Here is a 12,263-nt window from a genome sequence, read left to right as displayed (position 1 = left end):
AAAATAATCCTTCCAATGAGCACATAGGACCTTGGATGTAAAACACGATTGGCTCTTGGTGCTATTGTTGACCGTATCAGGAGCGGAGTCACCAATTCTAATGAGGTTTGGCCTTGCTACCATGTCATGAAAGGGAGATCACCAAAGACGGCAAGGGGCTTGGAGTCGCCCACTCTTGAAAGTTGAATGATGCAGTCGGTATTAGCGCTAGGCCATCGAGTAGCCGACGATAAACCCACGCGCTCCTTGGTGCACGATGGAGACATACGGCCTTGGGATCCTCAACTACCACTCGCTAATGGATATATTGTTGCAGCAACAAACATTTCAAGGAAGGCACTAAGGTTGTGTTCGGTTCTCATATTAAGTTTGCCACACTTTATCACACCAATTGCAGCCACATTTTTGACAAAATTCCTGTCATGCAAGGTAGACTACCCTACATGTCTTTTACTCACAAAAGTGTGGCAAGATTGCCTCAAGTGTGTGGCATCAATTTTGCTCACCTAATTGGAACCATGTAGCGAAACGTGTGTGGCAAATGATGGCAAGCTTAGTATATACTCCATCACTTTCTAAATATAAGTCTTTCTAGAGATTTCATTAATAGACTACGTATGAATGTATATAGACATGTTTTAAAATATAGATTCACTTATTTTGTTCCGTATGTAGACTCCTAACGAAATTCCTTAAAAGACTTATATTTAGAAACGGAGGGAGTATGAATCAAACATACTTTAAACTTTGCATGGTGTATGTGCGCTAGCTGCATCCCATTGGCGGTTCTCCCTCTCCCCGGTTCCAACATCCATCAAACTACACTAGCCAAGTTTTTGTCATCTCACTCTTAAAAGTCGCTAGTGTTGTGTAACCATTTGGATCTCGATCGGCACGTACGCAAGCCGATAATGACCTCTTAAAGATCAGCAATGATTGATAATTGTTGTCACAACGTGCTACGTGCACAAAACGGACGCGATGAAGCGGAAATGAAAATCACAGAGAGAATGCATGCAATGCAAGGTACGTAGACGAAGGATATATAGCTAGGCTAGGCGATGAGCTTCTTGAGGTAGTTGTCGTAGACGAAGTCGACGAGGATCCTGTAGGCCTTCTCGGTGGGGTGGTAGCTGTCCCAGAACAGGTACTCCTCCACGTCCCCGCACACCGCCGACGTGACGCCGTTGCAGAGCACGGCGACCTCCATCATGCCCGTGCCGCAGCAGCCCAGCGTGGACTCCTTGAACCCGTACCCTTCCGGCCGCACCATCATGTCCAGCAGGAACCCGTAGATGTCCATCAGCACCACCCTCGCCCCCGGGTGCTTCGCCCTCAGGGAGTCGACGGCCGTGCCCATGCCGGCGTTCACCAGCTCGGCGATCTCGTTGTGGCCGGGGGAGCACTCGCGCCCCATGCCGCCGGACAGCGTGCGCTGGGAGGGCACGCAGCCGATGGGCGGCATGGAGATGAGCGCGACGCGGCGGGCGCCCGCGGCGAGCAGGCCGTCGAGGAAGGCGGTGGCGTGGGCGACGATGAGCGACGCGTAGGAGGCGTGCGAGTAGGAGCTCCGCGCGCCCATGGTGAAGTAGGTGTTGGCCACGTCGTCGCTGCCGGCGCACACCGCGAACACGCCCCTGGCGAGGATCTCCGAGAGCGCGGCGTCGCCGGCGGCGGCGCGGACCTTGGCCTTGTACTCTTCGAACATGCGGAGCTGGTCCGTCATGGAGATGACGGAGGCGAGCTGCGCCGTGAGTGGGTCGTAACCGGTGCCCCCCGACGCGAAGCTGACGCCGGTGAGCAGGTCGTGCGCCGTCAGGTTGGGGGCCAGGTAGGCCGGCAGGAGCGGCTTGATCCCGAGCCTGGAGGCGATGAAGTCGGTGGGGATCCTGCCATTGCAGAAGCGGCCGGTGGGGCGGTGGTCGGCGCCGAAGTCGTGGCCGTAGGGCGCGAAGTCGGCCCTGACGATGGTGCTGATGGCGTTGTTGTTTCCCGGGTCCACGATCGAGTCGCCGAACACCACCAGCGCCGGCACCCGCTGCTTCCTCCCGCTGACATGCTTCTTCGGCGGCGCCGGCGTCGCGCTTGCACGTACACCGGCGGTAGTGCTGCTGCTGCTGCCCGTGTACGTCGTGGTTCGGCTGGAAACACGAGCCGCCATCACCAACAGCAGCAACGGCACCAGCAAGACCGGCGCCATGGAGTTCCTGCCACGCATTCTTCTTGTTGCACGCCCCACGGCCACTATCGCCATTGGTGAATATTACTGTCAGCTAGTGTGTCGAGTGCCCTCGAGAGTGGAGTGGAGTGTTGTGTGTTGGAGAGGGTAGGATTTATGCATGGCTTTCGGCGCATGCGGACCGGAAACGATCACATGGCGTGAGTAATTGCATGCATCCATGGATCCATCGGTGGTGTGGTCATGGCGCAGCACGTAGAGTAGTAGGAGTAGTACGCTACTACGTACGTAGGCGCGCTCGCTTGTGCCATCAAATCCATTCATTGCGTCTGCAAGGGATGTTGGCTAGCCTATATATGACCCGCATGTCGGCATTCATCTCTTGAGGATCTCACTCTCACTCGCCAATTCATTTATTCATCGATGCCAACGCATGCTATGCAGCTGGCTATAGTAAGGCCAACTCCACCACGCGATCCCATCCTATCCGGCTCCGTCCGTTTAGGATAAAAAGGACAAACCGATCGACCCGGTGCGAGACGGTTCGAACCCATCTTGTCCGTTTTGTGTCCGGGGCGACCCATTTCAACCGCAAACTTGCGCGGGGTTTGGATCGCGGCAGACAGCAAACGGACGCGCGCTCATCCGCGTCGGGGCCGCGTGGCAGGCAACCACCTACCTCCCACCCGCCCATATCAATGCGCACGAGCGGTCGGGCCCGCCTGTCATCCGCCGAGGGAATGGTCGCGGTCCTTCTTAAATGGGGAAGCCGTGGTCATCGTCCACACTTCCCACTACATCCCGCGGCCTCCTCGAAATTCGACATCCAAACCCTAGCCTCGAACTCGCCGGTCGGCCGCCTCGCAGCCATGGGGCTCTGGAACTACGGTCGCAAGGGGAAGCACGACCGCGAGGCTGGCTCCTCATAGGGACGCCGCGCGGCTCAGTGAAGGAGCAGGCCGCATCGCCACCGCGTCGGGCCTCCGCGCCTGCTCCCTTCACCATCGGCCCTAGGCCCGGCGGCCAGCGCGACCTGCAGTACCTCAACGCTAAGGTATGCCGGCGCTACTGGGAGACGAGGACGCCGGTCCCGTGGAGCAACGTCCACCTCCCGAACAACTGGCATCTCTCCGTCGACTGGGTCGCGATCCCGCCGGTGCCGACGAGCGACCATGCGCGCCGCGACGAGATCGAGCGCCTCCGTCGCCTCCTCTCCGACGACCTCTACTACGACGACAGGTACGCCCCCGATTCCGTGCTCTGGGACACGTGGCTCAGGGACGAGCACGACGTGCGGCGCGCCTCGTACTTCGCTGGCACGGTGTCGGGGGCGTGGCGGCCACGCCGGGAGGTGCGCGGCCTCATGCCCATGCCGTCGCCTTCCCCGTCCCCGTCACCACCTCCACCACCTCGCATGACAGCGCAGGATGAGGTCTGGCTCATGCAGCGTGTCATGGAGGACTCCATGATCACACATGATGAATGCCAATGGCCGGGCCTAGTGGACGCGATGGCCCTCTCTACGGCCGGCACGTCGTCATCCCCGAGCTGATGGAGGCGGAGGAGGTGATGGAGGACGCCCCGGTGGCCGCGTTCCACCCGGATCTGGTGGGCCAGCAGTGGAGCTGGTCGTGCACGGCTCCGGAGATGGCGCACGCAGTGGGGGGGCGTGAACTGGTGCCCCACGCCGCCGCGGTCATCGGAGCGGGACGCCTCGCCATGGGAGGAGGTGGTGCATGCACCTACCAGCTTCCAGCCCGCCTCCGAGCACCATGGACCGCCGGCCCACCTCTGGACGCCACCGGCCTACGTCGACCTCGTCAGCGACGACGACGACACCGGCGACCACTTAAGACGGCGACGGCCACGGCATCGACGGGCGTTTTTTTATGTTAATTATGTCAACGACGATGAAACTGGACCGTTTTGTGGTCGTGACCCTTAATTTTATGTTTTAAGTTTTTTTAACTGCGTTTATTTACTTTTTATTTAAGTTTTTCTATTTTTTAATCACATTCAACACGGACATGATTTGGGATGCGGCCGCGCGATGGACGCGCACACGACCCAACGGACAGAAGCGAACATGGGCGAACCCATTGCCGCCCCAAACGGACAAAATCCGGCCAAACCGGACGTCCGTTTGGGGTCGTGCGGTGGAGTTGGCCTAATGATATCTTAGCTAGTAACATACGCTAGCAAACATGTTGACGTGTCAGAGAATTTAAAAAGAAAGAAAAAGTTAGAGTGATATAGGTAGATACCATATCATGTTAAATGTTATGATATTTTATGTCATGCATCATAATAAATAAAATCATATATGATACTATGCAGAAGATAATATCATACACTATTATCATATGAATAATACTATTATATGATACTCTTTCCTTAGTAGACTGCTCGCTGATTTGGGGTTCTCGAGTCAAGGACGATGCACGTTGTTAGCTCCTATTGGGCACTGTTTTTTTCTAGAGGCCGCGAGACGAGGCCACTGCCATTGCCCATCGAGCCATGAACCCGAGTTCTGTGTTTTTTTGCTAAACCTTGTGTGAAAATAGTACAAACTTAAAAGCATAGAGGTCCATTGATTAATGCTGTTATGAGGAAAATAACGTCGCCATCGTCCCTTGATCCCGTTTGCAATTGCTCTTCCCTCCTACTCCCTCCGTTCTAAAATATAAGACCTTTTAGAGATCTCATTAAAAGACTACATACAAAATAAAATGAATGAATGTACACTCTAAAGTATGTCTATATACATCCGTATGTAGTTTATAGTGTAATCTTTAAAATATTTTATATTTAGGAACGAAGGGAGTATTGTATAGTGTACTACGTATTGATTTTCTTTCACGAAAATGAATCAAGGCATGCATGCGTGCTACTCCAGCTAGCTAGAGTCTAGATGGTTTCCTTCTCACGGTGATAGGATAGCCGGACTTGACTGCGTACGTACACCGCGGTACACCGAGTCTTTATGTGCCGCTCCCTACCTAGCAGCTACCACTCTACATGTTAGTTCCTCTCCAAAATTTATTCTGCATTCGTCCACTCGAGTACTACTCCATCTTTATCATAATATTTGTTGTTAAAAAGAACTAATCTAATTCTTTTCAACAACAAGTATGTATTTAAGAACAGAGGGAGTAGTAAACAAACAAATTAGCACATTCTTAAGTTTCCTGCGTGGCAAAAACACCGGTGTTCTCCAGAGTGTGCCACCAACGCGAAGTTCAGCTCACCGCGTACTACTAGTCGTCGTCACATGCATCGTCCGCCATTTGCACGAGTTAAATGCATAAAATCATTACTTATGTGTCACAAAATGTAAAAAACCATCGTTTTACAAAACATGGCATTTGGCACCGAAACGAAAATTTGACAGTAACAGAAAACACGGATGGTAGATGCTAAGCGATTCTGCTCCAATGGTTTCGATGACGTCTTCACTAATCGTCGAGCCCGAGTTGGTAGAAAAAAGAACACTGATGTTACTCGCTCTGTTTCTAAATATAAAACCATTTAAAGATTCCTATATAGATTATATATAAAGCAAAATAAATAAATCTATATTTTGAAATATGTTTATATACATCCGTATGTAGTTTATATTAAAATCTTTAAAATGTCTTATGCAAAGTATTTAGGAACGGAGGGAGTAGATGCTAAGAGCACCACTAGTAATGCCTTTAAATCCTCAAACCAGTTTAAGGGTTGAAAATTGGTATTTTTTAGCACTTTTAAGGATTGAGAAACAGGGGCAAAGACTAGAACCTTCAGACCCAACCCTTATAGTTATAAGGGTTGGGTTTAAGGTTCTAGTCTTTGTCGCAACCTCAACCCTTAAAACTGTCATTTGATATATCACAATTTGCATCATCTCAATAACGGTTTAAAGAAAACAATAATCATTCTAGTTATTATTACAACACCGAATAGTATCTTCAAACACATAATAATCATTCAAGCAAATTACAACAATGTTTTCAAGCAAATTATAATAATTGTTCGAATCAAATAGGACATAGAAAAGTAAACAAAGGTAGATCATGGGCCTTGGCGCTGCCCAGCCAGCTGCCACTGGTGCTCTACTAGATCATCCCAGAGCTGACCATGCGTGTTTGCATTCTCAATCTGACGATGTGCTTGAAGAAAAGCTTGTACGCGACAAGGGTTTCTTTCCGGTTGCACAAGGGTACCAACATTATCATAAAAACAAGGCAGTTTTAGCCCTCTCTCATCCTCGATGATCATGTTGTGTAGAATCACACAACATTTCATGATGTTCTCCAAGTTTTTTCGTCCTAAAAACGAACTGGACCCCGAACTATGGCAAACCTTGTTTGGAAAACACTGAAAGCTCTCTCAATATCCTTGCGGGCTGCCTCTTGTGCCTTGGTGAAATGAGCCTCTTTTCTGGTTAAGGGCACCCCATTTTTATCCTTGATGGACTTCACAAGAGTTGCCCAATCGGGATAAATTCCATCGGTGAGATAGTATCCCATTGAGTACTCATTGTCCATGATTTTATAGTTGCATGTTGGAGCATCCCCAGAAACTAATCTTTTGAACAAAGGGGATTTATTGAGCAACCGATATCTTTTGGTACCCACTAAACCCCATGATACCGACGGCGGATCTACGACGCTTGAAGTAATCTGAGGCGGCCTCACAATCGATGACAATCTTCACAAACAAACTACGACGCATTCGGTACCTTCTCCGGAAGAGGCGAGGTGGGTATGTCAGTACCTCCGCGAAGATCAAATGCTCGTGACCGAGACCGCGGTTCCGGTAGATGGTGACTCACCCCATCTTCGACCCTCTCCTCTGATCCATCAGCTTCACGCGGTCTTCAAACTCTTTCACGTCGAGGAGGAGGCCCATCATCTCGACGTCATCATTTTGAAGCAACTCCTCAATGTCCGAATCGTCCGATGACGACCAACTGGAATCATCGGACAACGCCTCCATCTACACAACACAAAACAAAAAATTGTGAGTGCCAACAATGAATCAAAAAGGAAGAAATTAAACAAAAAATGAGAACAAAAACATACCTGCTGGTCGGCGAGGGGAGCTCGGGGCTGCCTCTTGCTGCAGGAGGCGAAGGGCGCGGGGGCGGCGGAGGCGGCCGGGGAGATCGATGCGGAGGCGGGCGGGGGGCGGCTAGGGAGATCAAGGCGGGCGGCGGCCGGAGAGGATGAGGCGGGTGGCGGACGGGGAGGCCGAGGCGGGCGGCAGCGGCAGAGGTCGAGGACGAGGCAGCGGTGGGGGAGGTCGAGGCGGGCGGGGGCCGTAGAGCTCGAGGCGGGCGGGAGGCGGGGACGGCGGCTGGGGAGGCCGAGACGGGCGGCAGCGGCGGAGGTCGAGGACGAGGCGGCGGCGTGGGAGGTCGAGGCGGGCGGCAGCCGGGGAGCTCAAGGCGAGCGGTGGCTGGGGGGCGAGACATCGGCGGCGGCTCGGGAGGTGCAGGGGAGGCGGCCGGGGGGCGGGACGGCGACAACTCGAGAGGTGGAGGGGAGGCGGCCGGGGGGCGGGACGACGGCGGATCGGGTGGGCGCGGGAGGGACTTGGGATGGGAAATTTCCCTCCGCGCTAGGATGGATCGAAGTGAGGGCTTGGAATAGATTTTGTTCCTCAATCCTCACTTCTACAGGTCGGGAGAGGGTTTGAAGGTTGGTTTCTTAATTTTTTTAAGGGTTTGAAGGTTAAGGGGTTCTAATCTACACTTTTTTTCTCGCAAATTGTAAAAACAATTATTTTTAAGGATTTAAAGTTTGAGGGTACTACTAAAGATGCTCTAAGCGTTTCAGTTTCAACTAGTAAAGGTGCCCGTGCGTTGCAACGAAAGAATACACCAAAATTCTATGAATCATTGTTGGTGAGGTCAAGAAATTGTCAACACATAATTTAGGAATAGTTGAGCCTAACATCAATGGTAGGTTTCCGAATAAGTTCAGGTTCAGATATTTCATCAAACCTCCAAAAGATATCTAGAAAATATGAATTCAAATAAATTTATATCACTTTTTTTTACTAATGGTAGATAAAATATTGTCCAGGTTGACCCTAGCTATAGGATTTCTAATACATATCTTTCAAACATTTAATTTTTAGTTATCCTCCACAATTTATAATTACAAGGGGTTAACTTGATAAAATTTACAGCTACATTTGAATGTGACTATAAATACATAAAAGTTTTGTTGGATTTTTTTTTGACATTTTAAAAATTATTTTTTATGCGCAGGAGCAAATGCTCCTCGAAGGAAATTGGATTTCCTTTATTGTACATACTACCTTTCTCTGAAGCAACTAAGAGTGCAATTTATCCAGGCAAAATATATATATTGCCAATCTTATTTTCATCTAAGAAAATAAAAACTATGTCTGCATGACAAAATATAACTTCTACAACAGCCAAATCTTAAAAGCATAAGAACTAATGTGACAATGATTTTTGCATCAAGTTGTGATGTTGTCTCATATCCTCTAGCAAAAATGCGGTCAATATCTTCATTTGTTATTATGCTATCCTTGGAAACAAATACAATTTCAGAACAAATGTCAACATCAGCTTCTCGTTATTGGCAGCTAATACAGGACACAACAACAAAATCACATTACTACTTGTTCCACTTTTAACATTTAACATGAAAAATAATTACATTACATGTAGTGAGAAGAAACAAAAGCAATTTTTCTGTTCTGCCTATCAAAATCCTGCTATATGACCAAAGCATCCAAGGCAAGCTTCTTATATATGCTCTCTCGATTACTTTTTGCTCAATTGTATACTGCGATGGAACATTTTCTGTATCACACAAATAAAAGATATTTCTACTCTTCCATAAATATCAATTAAAAACCTCGGCGCAAAAATGGAAGACATGAACTTTTTTAACAGTTCTATGTGCACGAACTTCAGCTTGCAAATCCACTGGAGCACCAGAGTGTATGCAAGCAAGCTTTGGTTTGTATCCCACATAAGACCTCTTTTTAACCTACAAAAGAGAAATTTAGTCCGTATGGGCATCATCCTTCTGCACATATTGTCCGAATGCCGTTTAAAGAAATAGCTAGCACGGACTTGAAAGAGATAGAAACATACATTTTTCTGAATATTACTACACTACATACTCCTGGGTACCATTTTCGTTCTTAATCATCATGATTACCTGGCAAGGTCACTAATTTGTGTTGCTGATATTTCATGGCAACAGAGAGGGTATTTGAGAAGAGAACTGCAAAATAAAGACCTGAAGAAGACAATATCAATTTGTAATAGATCAAGACAATACCAATTTGTAATAGATCAGTAATTTGTTTGCACTATAAAACAAATGTTGAGCTCCTTTGAATTCTGAAGTGGAGAGCAAACTTATTGTATTAGGTACACCTAGCTAGATGCGCTTTGCTGCATCATGGTAAGAATGCCATGGTTATGAACGTTATCAAAAAACAAAAATTAAATACATCTAGCACGACGCTTCAACCTGCAGCCACGGTGAGGCATCACAATCGTTGGCGTCGACCGAAACCAGAGCCCGGCATGACACCGGCAGCATCGCTTCCCCAACCATGTAGCCTGCTAGAACAATAAAAATAACGTTGATACACCAGATAAGAAGCACAAGCCCTTGAGAGCAGTCTGCTTGCCAAAACAACTAATTAATTAACCTCCAAAAGCATAATAGGCACGCCGACACACAAGGTAAGAAGCACAAACCTTGAGAGCGGTCTGCTTGCCCAAGATATCATTGGACTTGCACATGACTGCAGAAATCCAAATCATCACAAAGAAACCTACACAATATAAACTCTATTGGAATGAGGAACTCGCCATCATCTTCTGACCAGCGACTCTCCGGACTATTTGGGCAAAGCACAACAAAATGGATCGAACCAAACTCGCGTCACAAATTCACGCCTATATCCAGATGAGGGATACCCTCATGCTACACAGAGAAGAAAGAGGTAGGTGCTGCACGCAGGTACACGTATCTTACAGAGTTACAGGTGTTGGCGGATGAAGATGCCAAGCAGGAGCAGGGAGAAGGGCAGCGCGTGCTCCACCCACCTGGCCAGGCGCTGCACGTCGTAGCCCAGGTACGGCGAGTCCCCCTCCTCCCGCTCCTGCCGCCTGCGTCGGCCTCGTCTCCCCGCGCCGCGGGAGCCTCCTCGTCCGCGGGAGCCCGACGATCTGAATCGACACCTCCCCATCACCCCCCGCGGCGGACAGCCGGAGCACAGGACGCGCCATCCCTCGCCGCGAGAACCGCCGCCCTTCCCATGCCCAAGAGCACGAACGGCGCGCGGAGGAGCGCCGCACCGCTGCTGCCGCCGCACGAGCCCTCGCTCGCAGCCGAGCCACTCCAGCGCTCCAGAGGCCCCGCAACCGATGGATCCGCGCGAGGGCTTTGTCCGGCGAACACAAACGGGCGCCGCACGAGCCCTCGCTCGCGGCCGAGCCGCTCCAGCGTGCGAGAGGCCCAACCATCGTCGGATCCGCGCGGTGGCTTTGCCCCGCGAGCACAAACGTGTGGCGGCGAGGGGAGGAGGAGAAGGGGGTGACCGCTGTGTTTTTTTTATAAAAAAGCAAAACATTTTTTCACTTACTGATTACTGAAGGACCGCGGGTTGATTTTAATAAAATCAAGGGGTGTTTTTGTAAAAATGTCAGGACATACGACAGAAGCAATATCTGCTTTATTATTACTAGCAAAAGGGTCCGGGCGTTGCAACGGGAGTAAGAAAACTACATATTGGACACTTATTATTATAATAAGTGTTGAGTGTGTGTAGTAACTATGATACTTTTTTTAATGGGATGGGATAGTATGTATAACAGTATAAATTAAGATGTATTTGCTTTTTTCCTCGTTAAATAAAGTGTCATGCCATCGATACAAACTTTTGTATTTATTATGATGATGCTGATGAAGAAGAAGATGAAGAAAACCTATAGTACAAACTTTACATGCGCGCATCATATCACTCCTATGCAGCCGAGTAAAGCGTTGTCTCAACTGCTCCGTCGTCCACGTCAAACTCGGAGCGATATACGGCGAGACCGGCACGCACGCCAGACCGCATTCACGCTCACCGCTTACTACGGGGCAGCACGCAGGTGGGGAGACTAAGTGGGGAGCACGACTTGGACCGAAAACTCTTAAGCCCATTTTGTGTGTTAACACACATGAGTTAATAAAGAGACTGATGGGGTCATAGTCCTAGGGTAGGGTCATAGGCCTGCCATACAGGTCCTATCCAAGGACTACCCCACACAAAGGACAGGGCCCTAAGTCTGCCCCGACTGAATTAAGGAGTCCTCATCATCCAGTCGGTAACAGGTCCTCAATCATCCAGTCGGAGACTAGCATTCGGAGGATACCAAGCTAACCGACTGGATACACTCGGTACATCGTAACCTCTCTGGAGGGAAACGGCCGTACGTTTCCGGGTGCATTTATTAGCATTTAGAGCATACGTTACCTGTAACGTACGCATTCAATCCCCACTACTCCACCCCCGTACCGGAACCGTTGTGGAGGGCAGCGCACTCTATATAAGCCGCCCTCCCCCACTGGTAGAGGGGTTAGCAAATCATTGTATTCCATATTACACTCGACAACAAGCTCCGAGAGCACTGAGACGTAGGGCTGTTACCTCCACCGCAGAGTGGCCTGAACTCATACAACCTTGCTGTAGCTAGGACTCTGCCCATCTCATTCGTATCCTACACATCTACTGTCAGGCTTATACCCACGACAGTTGGCGCCCACCGTGGGGCAGGCGTCTAAGCGACTTCCGGCGAGTTTGCGACTACTTCTTTTCGTCATGTCGTCCGGTGGAGATTCGAACATGGGTCACCAGATCTTCTTCGGCACTCTCTCCTTCATCGTCGACGACTCGGCGTGGCTTCGGGATGCGCCCCTCGACATCGAGGAGCTTCCCTGTCGCGGGGCTACACACTTCCGTGCCGGCGCCCGCGGCATTCTTCTTCTCCAGCGGTCGGCTCCCATGTCGACCTACACCGCCGTCACGCGTCGCGTCAAGCGGTCCCGCCGTCCGC

The 12,263-nt window shown here is 50.0% G+C and overlaps 2 protein-coding genes across 6 annotated transcripts; both read right to left on the bottom strand.

The window, feature by feature from the left end:
- Positions 1 to 866: 866 nt before the first annotated feature.
- LOC123413112 (GDSL esterase/lipase EXL3-like) lies at positions 867 to 2,288 on the bottom strand. The gene has a single exon (XM_045106064.1). It carries the CDS (start codon positions 2,252 to 2,254, stop codon positions 1,055 to 1,057), a length of 1,200 nt encoding a protein of 399 aa, XP_044961999.1. The 5' UTR covers positions 2,255 to 2,288; the 3' UTR covers positions 867 to 1,054.
- A 6,518-nt stretch (positions 2,289 to 8,806) lies between these two features.
- Positions 8,807 to 10,751, bottom strand: LOC123443304. Of its 5 annotated transcripts, none has more exons than XM_045119644.1 (4): positions 10,269 to 10,749; positions 9,685 to 9,779; positions 9,367 to 9,447; positions 8,807 to 9,192 (listed from the first exon to the last, which is right to left on the bottom strand). In XM_045119644.1, exons 1-4 carry the CDS (start codon positions 10,686 to 10,688, stop codon positions 8,964 to 8,966), a joined length of 825 nt encoding a protein of 274 aa, XP_044975579.1. In that variant the 5' UTR covers positions 10,689 to 10,749; the 3' UTR covers positions 8,807 to 8,963. The 5 variants fall into 5 exon arrangements, 3 of the variants coding, with proteins under 3 accessions (XP_044975579.1, XP_044975585.1, XP_044975588.1); XM_045119650.1 differs by having other exon boundaries at positions 9,685 to 9,776; XM_045119653.1 differs by lacking the exon at positions 9,367 to 9,447 and having other exon boundaries at positions 10,269 to 10,751.
- Positions 10,752 to 12,263: the final 1,512 nt, after the last annotated feature.

Source organism: Hordeum vulgare, chromosome 1H (genome assembly GCF_904849725.1).
Source record: "Hordeum vulgare subsp. vulgare chromosome 1H, MorexV3_pseudomolecules_assembly, whole genome shotgun sequence".
NCBI lineage: Eukaryota > Viridiplantae > Streptophyta > Magnoliopsida > Poales > Poaceae > Hordeum > Hordeum vulgare.
This window is presented reverse-complemented; position numbering and strand designations above follow the sequence as displayed.